This window comes from Panthera leo, chromosome B4 (assembly GCF_018350215.1).
Source record: "Panthera leo isolate Ple1 chromosome B4, P.leo_Ple1_pat1.1, whole genome shotgun sequence".
NCBI classification, from domain to species: Eukaryota; Metazoa; Chordata; class Mammalia; order Carnivora; family Felidae; genus Panthera; species Panthera leo.
Genome location: NC_056685.1, coordinates 74,689,651 through 74,706,041, shown reverse-complemented (window position 1 = coordinate 74,706,041; position 16,391 = coordinate 74,689,651). Strand labels below are relative to the sequence as shown.

Genomic DNA, 16,391 nt, shown 5'->3' with positions numbered 1-16,391 from the left:
TTACCTCTAATTTTTTCTCTCTTTCTTCTCTAAGCCATTTAGAGTCACTCCAGTTTTTTTCAGGCATTTTAAATAGTAAAATAGCTCAGATTAACTAATGCCACAGAACAGCTGAAGTTATCCAATCTGCTGATGTTGAGTAATTCTTGATTACTAAGTTCTCCTCTTCAATTTCTTACTCATCCCTCTTTGGACATATACACAAGCCATCAACATTCAGAGGAATATCATTATGAATACCTTTGCATATCATTTTCTTTTTCCCTTTGCTTTTTTGGTTGTTTTACTCTTTAACGTTCCGTACTGAAAGTGACTGACAAGGGAGAGGAGCAACAAGTCTAGTCTGGTTTCATTATAGCTTCTAATGGAATAGGAAGTTCACATTAGGGTTCAGATAGAGAATGGATAAGCACAATGGATGATCATGTCTTACGAGAAGGAGGGAAGCAAAATACGGAGTTAGAACTTGAGCTATGATGAAACTGACGTTATTTTTGGTATTTCCATTATTTATGGTATCTCCCACTAGTGCAGATCAATAAGGTCTTCTGTGAAAGTGTGTGACCTACATTTACCTTTTGGACATCACAGGAATCTAGCCCATAATAGGCATCTGGCATGCCCAGCATTGGCACATTTATAATATTTGGCCCTGGCCAGGTCATCATCAGGGGACTGCAGGTACTTCGGGGGCCTCAGTTTCAGAGAGATATGGAGAGATTGAAGTGAATCCAGGAGCAAAGAGGTAGCTGAAGCAAAAAGAATGCAGAAGACTAAGAGAGACACAATGAGAGATTTTAGAACATTTCTACAATTTCACTCAATTGGATAAATCTTTCTTGCAAGCCAATTATTGAAAATGCACATGGAGGAGCAAAGAGACTACTCCGTGTCCATCTCACTTAGGAAAATGGAGATGGAAATGAGCTTAAAATAGAAAAGAGGGGAAATGGTAGATCTATAGAAACACTTCTGAAGTGATTTAGTAAGACATTGAGATGGGTCGTCTTTCCTTAAAAATCATTTACATCTGTCCTCCAAATATCTTTTCAACCATGGTTCCATATGCTTTTGTCTATAAAACTTTGTTAGGTACCACATGGCACAACCTGTTGTCTTCCAATTTTCTTCTTAAATTCCTCAAAGTTCATGTGGATGTGTTAGCAAAACTCATGAGGGTCCAAAGCTTTTTTAAATCTTTAAAAATACCACAATTACAGGGCATTCTGAATAATGCATAAAATCAGAAGGAAAAACAATTATTTTTTTCTGACAATGTAAGGATTTGGTAAAGGTCTGGACTGTCTTTCTAATGATGGGGCTACTGCAATAGGTCTCAGAATAAGGCCTGATGGGTGACAGCTTTTGTCTTACAGGTCTTTCTAGTTTCACTTTTTTTGGCTCCTGGTGAAGAGTCTCACTGTAGGTTACTATCTTTCTAAAATTTTATCTTATCTTATATTTTATTTTATTTTATTTTATTTTATTTTATTTTATTTTAGAAAGCAAGGGAGAGGGGCAGAGGGAGAGAGAGAGACAGAGAAAGAGAGAGAGAGAGAGAGAGAAAGAATGAATCTTAAGCAAGCTCCACACTCAGCTCAGAGCCTGACATGGGGCCCAATCCCACAACCACAACCCTTGGATCATGACCTAATCTGAAATCAAGAGTCAGACACTTCACCAACTGAGCCACCCAGGCACCCCTGTCTTTCTAATAATTCTGATGTGAGATACAATCCAGCTAGATACAAAATACTTGGTTCTCTTCCTTCACAGATAGGTCTGCAACTTGTACATTTTTCCTGATCTCGGGTTATGGATGACTCCACTCTCACTAACAAGGAGCTCTGTAGATCCTGGTTGCCCTTCTCTTTTAGCAGAGTTAATTCAAGGACCCTTATAGCTTTCTAGAGGTTTTCATCATGCCTGTATTTTTAAATGATCAATGGTCCTTCTTTTGTTTTTTAAAATCTCATTCTTAGTTAACAAAGAGAAATTGATTATTCACTTTAGGGTGAACTGTACATTCTCTGGGCTGGAATCAGGAGAGTGGATGCCTTTACCTTCTTCCTGAAGGCTGCCTGTTTATCTAGTCTTATTTAATTATGAGAGTTTTTCAGCCTGTCTCTCAGTTCTCAGCCTTGAGAAGCAGTGAAAATCTCCACTCAATTCTCGAATAAGCCCCAATTAGTTAAATGTTTTATTTTATATATTTAATTTCAAAATTATTGAGTATCAGCCATTATGGAATTTGATGCCTCCAATCTACCCATTCATTGTCAAACTGGGTACAGGAATTTCTATTTTCCTTAATAAATATTGAGGAGAAACTGGTTTTCATCACTGAATCTATCCTTTATATCACAATAATCACATATCTACTAATAATTCAATTTACTAAAAGAACATCTTTTTTAGGGCCACTTTTTGCCTCTTAGAGTCTTCCTCAAAGTTTATGTATAATTTCAATTTATATCTAAACTGAAGATTTCCTGGACTTAATCCATGTTCCCACCTAGATTGGCCATTTTTTCTTTTATAAAAATGCCCTTTTCCAAGAACAGCCTCTGAATCTGTCCATCATTAGCAGATATTTTTTCCTGAGCCTTTTCTTATTACACTTTTCTTATTATACACTTTCCCCTGAGCATTTCATTATTTTACTACTGTTGAGATCCTGCAGTATTTTTTAAATTTTTTTTAAATGTTATTTTTGAGAGGGAGAGACAGAGACAGAGTGCAAGTAGGGGAGGGGCAGAGAGACAGGGAGACACAGAATCCCAAGCAAGCTCCAGGCTCTGAGCTGTCAGCACAGGGCCTGACATGGGGTCAAACCAACAAACCATGAGATCATGACCTGACCCAAAGTTGGATGCTTAACCAACTGAGCCACCCGGGTGCCCTGAGATTCTGCAATATTTTATTAAAGCCCTATTAGAGCTCTTAACCATATCATATTATAGTTCATTTGTAAAAATATCTCTACCCCCAACTGTACTGCATGCTTTGCCAGAACATAATGCTTAGAAATACATTTTTAGGGGCGCCTGGGTGGCTCCGTCGGTTGAGCGTCTGACTTCGGCCCAGGCCATGATCCCACACTTCGTGGGTTTGAGCCTCGCGTCGGGCTCTGTGCTGACCGGCTCAGAGCTTGGAGCCTGCTTCAGATGCTGTGTCTCCCTCTCTCTCTGCCCCTCCCTCATTCTGTCTCTCAGTCTCCCAAAAATAAATAAACGTTAAAAAATTAAAAAAAAAAAGAAAAAGAAATACATTTTTAATTTGTGGATTCAGTTTTTAAGAGGCTTCAAGGCATTTTGAGGATTACTGACATTTAAAAATGTAAATGTCTCAATATTTTTTAGTTATCCAGTGACCTAGAAAAGGAAACATTAGTTTTGTGGAGCACTTTCCCTACTGCAAATACTGTTCTATGGGATTTACATATATATACATACACACACATTTTTGATTGAATTAATAAATCTCCTCTTAATCTTCAGAACAACCATACAATTATGTATTTTACAGACTTAAAAAATGGATTTAAAGGAATTTATTTCCCAAGTTGATGCCACCGGGGGCGCCTGGTGGCTCAGTCCAACTTCGGCTCAGGTCATGATCTTGTGGCTTGTGGGTTCGAACCCTGCATCGGGTTCTGTGCTGACAGCTCCCTCTCTCTCAAAAAATAAATGAATGTTAAAAAAATAATTTTAAAAAAATTAAAAAAAATAAAGTTGATGCCACTGGCAACATTAAATAATGCAGAAAGTTGGAACTCAGATGTTCATTTATTCTATTTTTCAGCAAATATAGCTATGTGCTAGGCAGTTTCCAGGAGATAAAGATGTAAAATCCCTATGATTAAGGAGCTTGTAATAGATGGAAGATGTTGTAGCATGTGATGAGTGTTTCCCCTAGCAGATGTAGGAGTGAGTGCCACTTCAGATGGGCCGACCTGGGCAAGAGTAATTGAAGTCTTCATTATGGATGCAGGACTTGATGTTGGTCTTATAAAAGCAAGATTTTGCCAAATAGAGAAAATGTCTGAAGAATGAATTCCAGAAAGAGGGAATCGCATACACAGAGACTTGGAGGCCTATGGTATTGTGGGGGATGTGAGCTGTAGCTGGACTTTAGGGTGTCTGTAGGAGAGTAGGAGAAGATAAAGAATATTGGCACTTAATATAATATGGAGGTTAGAAAGACAAGAGTGAAAGGTGACTTTTGTGGTTTCTGATTTAGGTTACTTAGAGTTCAAATAATACAATTAACTGAGGAGGAAGAATAGGAGGAGGAATCATGGATCCTCCTGGGGGCACTGATAATTATGTAGGCTGGTGTCTGTCCTTTGCCTTGGTACTGGACCAGTCTAAAACAGACCTGACATACTAGAACTTTCAGTGAAATATTCTCAAAAAACCTACAGAGCAAGAAACTATACCCCTTAACCAGTAATATCATTGTTTAAAAGCCCTTGTGGGACAGAAAGTTCATCTAGCTACCATTTCTGCTTGTCCTAACCTTGAAGGAAATGGAAAACCACTGGTCATCATAGAGGTTTTTCCCAGGATGAACTTCCTCAAGGGCATTGAAGCTCCTTTTTTTTTTTAATTCTGCTACCTCCTCCTACTTCTCCAAATACAAACAAACAAAACAACAACAATAACAAAAAAACAAACATTGATACTGTCTCTAGATAAGACCTGGTTGTTCATATGGCCAGAAATACTGGCTCCATGGTGATTTAGAATTTCATTTTCTGAACTTATATCATAAATATGCTATTTAATTACTCATCTTATTGTACCCTCCTCCCCATCCCAACCCTGTTCTTAGGCCTGTTTATTCTTCTTTTAATTATGATAGTAAGATGGGAATATAGGTCTGGAGGATAGAAACCAGGAGACTTCTCACTACTTTTAGCACTGTAGGCCTTAGGACACTAAGTGGCCCAGGCAAAGAAAGCTTACCATGTGGTCCTCCTCAAACATGAGAGCTAGGAGCCCTCTAACATAAGGATTGGGAGCCAAAGCCCAAGCTAGTAATAAACTGTTTTCCTGGACGACTTCTTTGAGACCTCTTGGGAATAACTATGATCTCAAGAGGCTACCAGTGGTAGAGCTGGGTGCTCAACCATGTCTCAATCACACTCCATAGAGATATTTTTGAGGAAACAAACAATTCAGCAAGATGAAAGAATACTTTGATTTTCAGTCTAAAGAAGAGAAGTCTATGGGAACTTAGTGACTTCAAATCTCTAAATGACAAGTTTTTTACCCTTTGTGGTTTCCAGTTGCCTTTGACACGTTGATTAAGCTATGAACTCTCCAAGAAAAATGATCTCGTGCACACGTTTTCCTACAACATTTCAGAGATGCATGGACACTCTGAAATATACCTACTGATTCCCCAGAGCTCCATGAACTCCTTGATAAATATATCTATCATAAAATTTTTCTGCTCAGAAAAATAATGCTTTTTAGGTGTAGACTAGAGTAGTGGGAAAATGTCTCATTATAATGTAAGATTTTGATTCCTGTCATATTTACTGAAGAGAATCAGGACACTATTGAATACATTCAACAGTTAGCCACAATGTTTCTGTTGCTTGGTCATGAAATTATGTATTTAATCCAAAAAGCAAGGGATTAGGGTATGCAGAAGATAAACCAGGTTTCAAGCTATTTAAGATTTGAAATTACTAGAGGCACATTTTATTTACAGCAGACCTGAAAGAGAATAGCCAAGCCTCACAGAGGCTGAGGCTTTCTGAGAATCTGCATGATTTAAACAGGGCTGGTGAATTTGTTTACAACTTAAGTGAACTAATCTCATTCTTAAAACAAACATACTCTACAGAATAAACAATACAGTGCTGTATTGTATTATATTTTCTTTCCTGTGGTCATAGCATGCTAGGAAAGCAACAGGAGCATTGTGGCTAACTGTTGAATGTATTCAATAGTGTCCTGATTCTCTTCAGTAAATATGACATGAATCAAAATCTTGCATTATAATGAGACATTTTCCCACCAGTCTAGTCTACAATAGCACACTTTGTTCATTGTGCTCCTGTGGTCATGGAATGTAGACTTCTCTCCCTTAACTCACCAGCACTATACTTTGAGCATTCAACATATGTGTATCAGCACAACTCTGCTCTCTCAGGATCTTCCCAGACATCATCGTGACTCATAGTTTCTTTTCGTTATAACCAAGGCTGTATCACATTTCCTGGTTTAAATTTTATTTCCATATATGTGATTATATTACTAACAATAATCATTAGGGACTTTGAGGGGTTCATTAAATAACACTGCTCTTCCCAACTGAGTCTGAATCATCTGAGAAATAAGACAAGTCTGAGATGGAAGCTAAAACATCATTTTTATTAATAACAAAGCAGACATTTGAGCATTTGGACTTCCTAATCCAGAAGCACAGAGTCAGACAGATAAAATTTCCTCTGTATTGGCAAGACTGTACAACCACAGAGTCTCCCCAAACAGGATTAGAGCCTACCCCGGAGAAGGCCATTCATTCCCAAGGGGAAGGTGAGAGGAAAGGGATAGACAACACATGCTCCATTTCTCCTTCTAAAGTCACCAATCCAGTAAGCCACCCCCTATGGTATGGTGTAAATGAAGAAGAGAAAGGTCAGGAGTGTTATGCTATCACAATTTCACCCATGTGGAAGGAAATATCAGGAATATGGAAGAAGTTAATCCCTGCCCTACCCTACTCACGATAGTATCTAGCATTGTAACCATTAAGTCTATGGTTAACTATAGGGTGTGAAATATTGAAACAGTCCTACCTTCACCTTCATATTGGCTACTCCTCCAACACAAATCACTGCTCTATTGAGAGGCTCTTAGAACTTTTGAACAGTTCTATTTTGCTTGCAGATAGATTCTAAAATGAATCAGAACAGTAAGTTAATCAATTCTGAAGCCACTCTAGACCCACAGTTGATAATGTATTCCCTATTCCTTTCTCCCTGCCAAATGATGTTCATCTACATTGTCCATCATAACTTAACAGAGGGTCTTCAATGAGATTAAATTATATCATTAAACTATAATACTAAGTCAGAGGTTCAAATGTCGTGACATGTGTGGACTATTTTATAAACTATTATTAATTTAAATGAGATTACAGACCCTTGACTCTTTAAACAAGAAATTCAAGGCATCACCGGTGGTTATTTATCTTATATCTGTATACTTGGCATAAGAAAATCCCATGATCCTCTTCTAGTTTAACAAAGCAATCTCACAAGTATATGTGCCTTTCTGAAAACAGAGAGTTATCAGTTTAAATATTACCATGGCCATAATTAAGGTCACCAATAAAAATGATATTTTAGAAGTTCAAGGTTAGGTTTACAGCACATAGCAACAATTTCTTATATCCAGTCTCAGAAAATTCTTTGGTCAGAAATAACTTCAAGGACATGTTTTAGAATAATATGAGATTATCAGCAGCTAAAGGAGAATGAATGTTTTCTTATTTTCTTGCTGGTATTTCTTTAAGTAACAATTAAGAGAGCATGTGATTTTCAAGTCAAAGTGCAAAGATTCAGCTAGCACTGAGACAAAATTAAAAATCCTGAGAAGCAGGTGTCTGGGTGGCTTAGTTAAGCATCCAACTCTTGATTTCAGCTCAGGTCATGACCCCAGGTTCATGAGATCAAGCCCTGTTTTGGGCTCTGCACTGAGCTAGGAGCCTGCTCAGGATTCTCCCTCTCTCTCTCTCTCTCTCTGCCTCTTTCCCCTCTTCCTCTCTCAACATAAATAAATACACATTTTTTTAAAAATCCTGAGAAGGTCAAAACATACACTATGAAAAAATCGGAGCAAATAGGGTTATTAACAAATGGAATATGTGACAGTTGAAGTGCAGTACACACGTAACTTAATATTATTATTTAAGTAAACATCACCTATGGTGTGAATATCAAAGAACTAACAAGGTCTTTACCACAACTTCTCTTCCAGAGTGGCCCATCAGGTCAGACCATCCTCCCTGGACCAGTTCTTCAAATACAATGAGATTTTCTCTATTACTTGCTGCAGTGATTCAGTGACAAACATCACCACCAGCCAAGCAACAGAATGAGGTGGGATATGATTTTCAAATTATTATCCTGTTTATTTATACCAATGCTTGATTCATTAACCCTGGTTGTTAACAGGGCACTAGATGCCAGGTATCACAGAGTATTCTTTCTGGGACTGTGAACCACAAATAAGAATTTATACTCCTATAGATCCTAGTGCTTTCTTAGGTTGAACTTCAGTTTCTTCTTGGACAAGTCCCAGGCTTGTCTGGAGCATAGCTCACTGACTTCTCTTGCCCAGATTCTGACCTCAGCCCCAATATGTCCACTGGGTCCGTGATTCCAAGCCATATCTTGGATTAAACATTGCTCTCTGACCCTCCCTGCCTTTTCTGGGGCCTGAAGAGGAGAATATCTAGGTACAAGTTCTAGAGGGGCATTCCAAAGTACAGATGATGGGAATGGCCCACTGCCTGACCTATCAGGAAATCACCTACCGAGAATACAAAGCTAAAAGGAGTGGCAGTAATTGGGTACATCTCTTCTAAAATTAAGATAGGCAACTTGAGATATTTAAAGACATGGAGAAAAAAATAAAGATATGGAGAAGAGAAGGGAGTCCACCCAGAGGTAGCTAAATGGCAAACACCCACACCAAATATGAGAAAGGGAGAGGGGGAAGAAAGAGTGAGAAGTAGAAGTGGAAAAGGGAGAGCAAAAGACTAACACAGGGGGTAGAGTGAGAGTGTATAGAAAAAGGAGTGGGAGAAAAGAAAATGAAGAGTAGTTGGCAGAACTTAAGGTTAAAAAGGAATATACTAACCAACTATAAGCATCTGAAAGTGGAAGGGATCTGATATCCTAACTCAAAGACAAGATGAAAAGTACAAGAGAGATTTAATATGAACATAATGACTTCCAAAAGTTTACAATAATGAGAAAAGAACATGAGTTTCTGAATTCTCATTCTCTGATGATAGAAAAAGAACAAGACTTATCCCAGAAGCCAAGGGACAGATCAAGATTTTCTGAAGGTCCATTCCAAAAAGGCTGAATTTGTGCCCTGCTCATAGCTTCCCTTGTCTCACAGTGATGGTTGCATACTTTCCACCCAATGGTGCAGAGCCCTAAGTTTCAACCCCAGTAGGAAAACTGTCTCCTATGAGGAAAGCACACAATAAAGAGTTCACAAGTATGCCCCATCTCCAGCATGCACAGCATGGGTGTTTGATGCAATAGTGGCAACCACTAGGAGAAGGAGTCTGGAAAGAGGATGGATGACTGGTAATCATGGCTGTTTCCAGAGGTATCCAAATTATTATCAGCTAAGGGACAATGCCAAAGGCTAGAATGTTATTGTTTTCTCTGAAACTTCAGTCATTTATCATTTTAAATATATACACTAAGACTAAGCATTTTTTTCTTCTAGAAAAATATGTCTTTAAACATTTCCCAAGTGCTTCCTAAATATGATCTTCTATAAGCTAATAGCCACAGTGTCTTCCTTCAAATACTCCATTCTTCAATTTCTTAAACCATTCCTCAGTTAGCCTGGGTTCCAAGCCCTACTGAGTTTTGCACCTTTGAATACATTTTTGTTAGTGGCTAATCCTTCAACATTTGGAGCCCTGTATAAGATGCAGTACTTCACTTGAGGCCTGACCAAACCAGAGTAAAGTATAACCATCACTTCCTCAATTTTTGATATTACAATTCCATGTATGTAGCCTATAGTGACCTTGATATCTTCACTGCCCCATAACATGGCCACTTACATATTTTACTAAAGTTCTAAAATGTTTACCGCTGCTCGTTATTCCTTTATAGCTGGGTTTCGGGGCCCAAGTGAGTACCTTGCATTCCCCTACAACTATCTCACCTGTGCTTTTCCTGTCCTCCCTCCTCAAGCAGGCCGCAGATGGTGGACCTAAGGAATGGGAGCACAGTGACAGAGTTTATCCTCGTGGGCTTTGAGCAGAGCTCCTCTTCCACTCGGGCATTGCTCTTTGCCCTCTTCCTAGCCCTCTACGGCCTTGCCATGGCCATGAATGGCCTCATCATCTTCATCACCTGGACAGACCCCAGACTCAACAGCCCCATGTACTTCTTCCTTGGCCATCTGTCCTTCCTGGATGTCTGCTTCATCACCACCACCATCCCACAGATGCTAATCCACCTGGTGGTCAAGAACCACACTGTCTCCTTTGCCTCCTGCTTGACCCAGATGTACCTGGTCTTCTGTGTGGGTGTAGCCGAGTGCATCCTCTTGGCTTTTATGGCCTATGACCGTTACGTTGCTATCTGCCACCCACTCAGTTACGCCCAGATCATGAGCCAGCATGTCTGTGTGAGGCTGGTGAGTACTGCCTGGTTCTTTGGGCTGATCAATGGCATCTTTCTTGAGTATATGTCATTCCGGAATCCCTTCTGCAGAGACAACCACATAGAAAACTTCTTCTGTGAGGCCCCCATAGTGATTGCCCTCTCTTGTGGAGACCCCCAGTTTAGCCTGAAAATGATCTTTGCCGATGCCATCGTGGTGCTGCTCAGCCCCATGGTGCTCATTGTTATCTCCTACGCCCGCATCCTGGCCTCCATCCTTGGCAGAACCTCCTCCTCAGGTCGGGGGAAGACCTTCTCTACTTGTGCCTCCCATCTGACTGTGGTCATCTTTTTCTATACCTCAGCCATGTTCTCTTACATGAATCCTCGCAGCACACACGGCCCTGACAAAGACAAGCCTTTCTCCCTTCTCTACACCATCATCACCCCCATGTGCAACCCCATCATCTATAGTTTTCGAAACAAGGAAGTGAAGGGGGCCATGGTGAGGGCCCTTGGGAGGACCAGCCTGGCCCAGGCAGAATCTATCTAGTGGGAAGACTCCTGGAAGAGAGGTCTCCCCCCGCCCACCCAAGTCTTGACAATTGGGCAACTCTCCAATGCTGAGAGCCTCCAGGAAAGAGCATTCATAGCTTTCTTTCTACTAGCATCAGTCCTGGAAGATCCTATTGATGTCTAATGCTCATCTGTCTGATTTCACTTCAAGCATTGTTTTCTCTTAGGCCTTCCTGAGGATAATTTAAGACTTTCATGTTTTTCTTCTATGTTGTCACATCTTTTAAAGGCATAAGTGCACTTAACTCCATTTAATTTTATTCGTACAGTACTTTTACATACTATTCCTAGCCTGAGTTTTGCATACACATTTAGGAGCAAACTTTTCTCTTTCAACTTATCATTGTAGTGTTCTTTTCTTTCTCACATTCCACTCTCATATCCTGAATCCACCCTCATCCACCCCACTCCTACATAAGAAAAAATAGGGGAAGAAGTTAAGAAAAAGGGAATTAGGGAGCAGTGTTGACATTAAGAAAAGTCAGAGAAAAGAAGAAAAAGAAAAACGAAGGATGATAAGCCTGAACCCCATCTTCTTAGCTTCCATTAGCCCATAAGGGAGAACTTTTATGATGGCTTTAAGTGGCTACCATAACACTGCATTCAACTTATGTTTATGCTTGTGGGTTGTTGAGGAAAATGCAGGTGAGATAGACCAATCTGTCAAATCCCTTCTAAATCTTCTAGTTTCCTTAAGTAACATGACTGTTTGATATTTCCCTTATGATCCAAGTGGTCAATACCTCTTCCAAGCTTCTCAGACTATTAGTTTCCTTCCCTGGTATATACTCCAAATTAACTCCCCTCTCCCTACTGCCTTCCTTTTTCCCAACCATCTTTCATTTCATTGCACCTTACTTCCCACCTTAAATAGACATATTTCATTCCCTGTACTTTAAGTAACACCTCTCCACACTATCTCTACCATTGCAGAAGTCTTTCCATTTGCAACCCTAACCCCTCTCACTTCTTCTAGCTTTTCTCCTTAACCAAATTTAGCGTCCCTTGAGAGAGCATTATATTCTTAACCACTCTTTTTTTTTTTTTTAAATTGCATCTTTCTCATGCCCCTTTCTTAATAATAGGAAAGGGAACAGGTCTGTTATTTTCTGGTGCCACTTCCATAATATGAATTCACCTCAGTTAGGATTCCCTCAAATAGATGTACTACCCTTTCCATATTATACAAATCACACTACCTTCTGCAATGACTTAAAGCAGTAGCTTCACTCCACAAAATTCTAATCTTTTGAGTCCAAATTGGTGAATCTCTAGATATCAGAGGACATGTGAGAAGCACTTCTTAGTCAGCAAGGAGGAAGAAATGAAACACCACTATAATTGAGAAGAAACAATAAACACAGAACAAAAAAATTTCCATTATCGAAGAGAAATTACACCAGGCAAAGTTAAACAGGAAAGAAAGACTTTATTTAAGACTACTGCAATAGGAGGGGAAGCTGGGTGGCTGCTAGTTGAGCGTCTGACTTCCGCTCGGGTCATGATCTCAGTTTGTGGGTTCAGGCCCCGCATCAGGCACGCTGCTATCAGCGCAGAGGCCCGCTTCAGATCCTCTGTCTCCTTCTCTCTCTCCCCTTCCCCCTGCTCTCACTCTCTCTTAAAAATAAATAAACATAAAAAAATAATAAAAGACTATTGCAATAGGAGGTTGAACTCAACTCTACTAAAACAAGTGGCTGGAGAGTTCTTAAGAGCTGCAGTAGGGCTACCTGTGTGTGGTGACTGGTTTTACTCAAAGGAAAAGTAAGTTTACAGGTTGTAGTTTTGCAATTTGGAGCAAGATGCCCATTGATGTTGGGCTCCTACCCTCCCATAGAGACTAGGAAATAGGAATGCCATCTTCCTGAGGGTTGCATTTTAAAGGAATGGCTCCCACAAACAATAAGAGACTCAACTACAGAGAACAAACTGAGGCTTAATGGGGCAGGGAATGGGTGATGGCATTGAGGAAGGCACTTGTTGGGATGAGCACTGGGTGTAGCGTGTAAGTGATGAAGCACGGGAATCTACTCCAGAAGCCATGAACACACTGTATACACTGTATATTAGCTAGCTTGACAACAAATTATATTAAAAATAAAAATAAAATAAAATAAAAAATAAAATAAAATAAAGTAAAGTAAAGTAAAATAAAATAAAATAAAATAAAATAAAATAAAATAAAATAAAATAAAATAAAATAAAATAAAATAAAAAAGGGATGGCTCCCAGGTCATTGAGAAAGACCTTCCCTGGGTCTGGAAACTAGAAAAAGGCTTTAAAGGAGATTCATATACATTTCAAAAGGGGCACAGAAAGATTGGCAATTACAAGTTTTCTAAAATAAATGCTCTGAGAAAAGGGGCCAGGGGCCTATACTTAAGATGAAACCTGTCTGGGGCGCCTGGGTGGCGCAGTCGGTTAAGCGTCCGACTTCAGCCAGGTCACGATCTCGCGGTCTGTGAGTTCGAGCCCCGCGTCAGGCTCTGGGCTGATGGCTCGGAGCCTGGAGCCTGTTTCCGATTCTGTGTCTCCCTCTCTCTCTGCCCCTCCCCCGTTCATGCTCTGTCTCTCTCTGTCCCAAAAATAAATTAAAAAAAAAAAAAAAAAGATGAAACCTGTCTAAAGTTGTCAAGCAGAAAGGGAAAGGATAGGGCCTTCATGGTCACCATGGAGAACAAAAGAAGTGCTTATTCTTCCCCCTAGGATCTCAGCTTCTTCTCCAAGTTTGATAATTCCTGTCTCAAAGAGGCTTTAAGAGAAACAAACAAAAAGTAAGAAAGGAAAAGAAGAGGGTGCTTTTTGCAAAGTTTCCAAGAAATTTCTTGGCTTTACATTTGCCCAACACTGTTGTATGCTGACATTGTAACAAGACACAGTTCTGGCTTTTAAGCTCAAAGTTTAATAGGGCAATATAATATAATATATTAATGGTAATATAAAGAACAAACGTTATAAGGGGCCTATACAAAGTATGTTGGGAGGGCAGATAATAACAGCAGCTCACATTCATCAAGCACTTATGTTCTAACAGCTCTACATTTGATCTTCACAATACCCTGGAAGTACATTACCTCCATTTTAAGAGGCAAAACTGGGGCTCATAGAGGTTAATTTGTTCAAAATCACACATTTCAAATGGCATTTCTAAGTGGGCAGCAGTTCCAGAGCCCACATTTAGCGTAAGGATGTAACTGAATAACTGTCCCAAAGAATGGAGCAGGCTTTATACTGAGGAGATGGCATTAGAACTAAGCCTTAAAGAATAAGCAGTGAATTGTAAATTGGGGTGGGGTGGGGCGGGGAGGCTAGAAGCTGGGGTTGAGTAACTCCAGGTATAACGAACTGCCTGATTCCTTGTTGAAATGCTTTCAACGTGGAAGGTGGAGGGTGAGTATGGCCAGGAATGTTGTAAAATCGGGATGAGCGACCTAAACTGTCTTCTCAAGGGCGAGCACTTTCTCATTCAAGGACCTGGGCTCTGGGAGGCCGGGGCACCAACGGACCTTGCAGGGGCAGGGGCGCGGAGGCAGCGCTCCAACGCCAGAGAAGCCGACGCCTTGGTGGTGTCTCCTGCTTCAGCCTCTGCCCTGGTTCCTGAGCCCGGGAGGCACACGAAAAGCCCCCAGCGACTGCGAAAACGCACGTAAATGCAACAACCAGAAATCACTCCGAAATGACCGTCTCGTCCCAGCCCCCTCACTATCCGTATGCAAAACCACTTGTCGCGGGAGGATGCACGACAAGCCTCTAAGGTTACCACAGTTCAGCCCAGGCCCTGAAAACGTGGGGAGGGAACCCAGGAATTCTAGCTCTGGTTCCAGCTCTTCCAGCCTTCAGGATCCCTCCTAAAACCGACGCCATATTTCCCAATCTAGCATGCCCAAACTACCCATGAGGCTTTGGGCCCTGACCCGATTGCGAAGGGTAAAGAAGATGGGCGTGGTCAGCACTAAACAAACAAACAAACAAAACAAACCTGCGGCCAATCACCCTTCCCCAACTTCTCGGATCACCGTTATGGCAGCCAATGAGCGTCTTCTTGGCCGCGCTGGGGCGGGATTGCGCTAACCTGAAGACCTCCCGGGAACAGGAGCTATTCTGGGAGACTAGGCAGCAGCCGCGCCCCGCGGTAGCTGCGTCTCTTGGGTTTGGAATACCCTCCCAGCTGAGTGGAAATGCTGAAAGGCCGCTCCCCTTTGGTGGAGGATGGGATGCAATGGGATGGGATGGGATGGGGGCGGAGCAAGGCTGGAGGCTGGGCTGAGCATAGATCTTTGCCTATCACGTCGAGTCCTCCTACCTCCTAGCCTAGTCCACCGATCTGTAGCTTCGATATTTTCAGGTGATAGTGAATAATTGTTGGACTCCTCCTCCCTTCTAGACAACGCCGGTGTCTTCGAAACTTCTTTACCTCCCTTTGCAGTTACTCCAGGAAGCCTTCCTTGACTCCTTCCCCTTTCTGGATTCATTGGACTTTATTTGGGTTCCCTTCATAACCAATGCATTTTCCTAACACTGTACTCTTACTTCTTTACTTCTCTGTCTTCCCCACTGATATTCATTTATGCGTCCTTAGCATAGTACCTGGAGGTGTTGTAGCGCTATTTTCTCAACGTAGCAGAATCCTGATGTTTTAAACCAAAATAGCAAAACTCTTCTAGTAGGAGTGGAGAGGGAGTGTCCAGAGCCTTGAACCCCCCAAGGAAGCCCCTGAGGCATTCATCATTAGTGACTTAAGCTAAATATTCACTTTAATATCTAGAAATATGGCTTACCCAGGACATGAAAATTAAACATGTCTAGATCCTCTATAGGGAACTCTTAAAGTCTTATCTTTTTGGACTTCCAATTTGATTGCACGTTTGTTTTTATTTTCTAGTCTACAGGCCTAGATATCTCTTTGCCTCTGCAGATCAATTCCTGGCCCTCTTTACCCAGCTCTGGGCTTGGGAGGCTGACCTGCATGGAACCAGGTCAACAGATCCCCTGACCCCTGGCTTTCTATTGGGTTCAGCCAATGAGTAGTATAGGCAGAAGATTAGAGGGAAGTAGGAATGTGAGGTTAGGCTATTTAATCCTCTGGCTCTTTCCCTGTGGCATTGTGGCAAGCTCACTTGAGTCCCTTTAGGTAAGATCTCAGCTCTTGTCATTGTAGCCTTCTCTACTTATCTATTTCTAAGTTGTGGAACTGCATCTCCCATTACCTCTTCAGGCTTAGCCCCTCTAATACCAGATTTGGGGTACTGTAGCTCCTTTGCAATTTCCCTACAACCTACCCACACCGTTATAAATAAACCTTTATGAAATTCCCCAAACTATCCTAATTTGAATATGCCATCTGGTTTCTGGAGATACCTAATATAAGACCATTCTCTTTTACAGAAGTAATGAAATCAGTTTTTTTCAAATGGAAACATTTTGGAGGCTG

At 40.9% G+C, this 16,391-nt stretch overlaps 1 protein-coding gene across 1 annotated transcript in view; it reads left to right on the top strand.

Moving 5' to 3' along the window:
* The window catches only part of LOC122224483 (olfactory receptor 10AD1-like), a 109,437-nt gene extending 98,428 nt beyond the window's left edge, over positions 1 to 11,009 (top strand). Inside the window, exons 4-5 of the mRNA XM_042946371.1 lie at positions 8,001 to 8,122; positions 9,974 to 11,009. Coding sequence (XP_042802305.1) covers positions 8,118 to 8,122; positions 9,974 to 10,937 — 969 coding nt within the window. The 5' untranslated portion in view covers positions 8,001 to 8,117 and the 3' untranslated portion in view covers positions 10,938 to 11,009. The remainder of the gene's footprint in view (positions 1 to 8,000; positions 8,123 to 9,973) is intronic.
* The last annotated feature ends 5,382 nt before the right edge of the window (positions 11,010 to 16,391 follow it).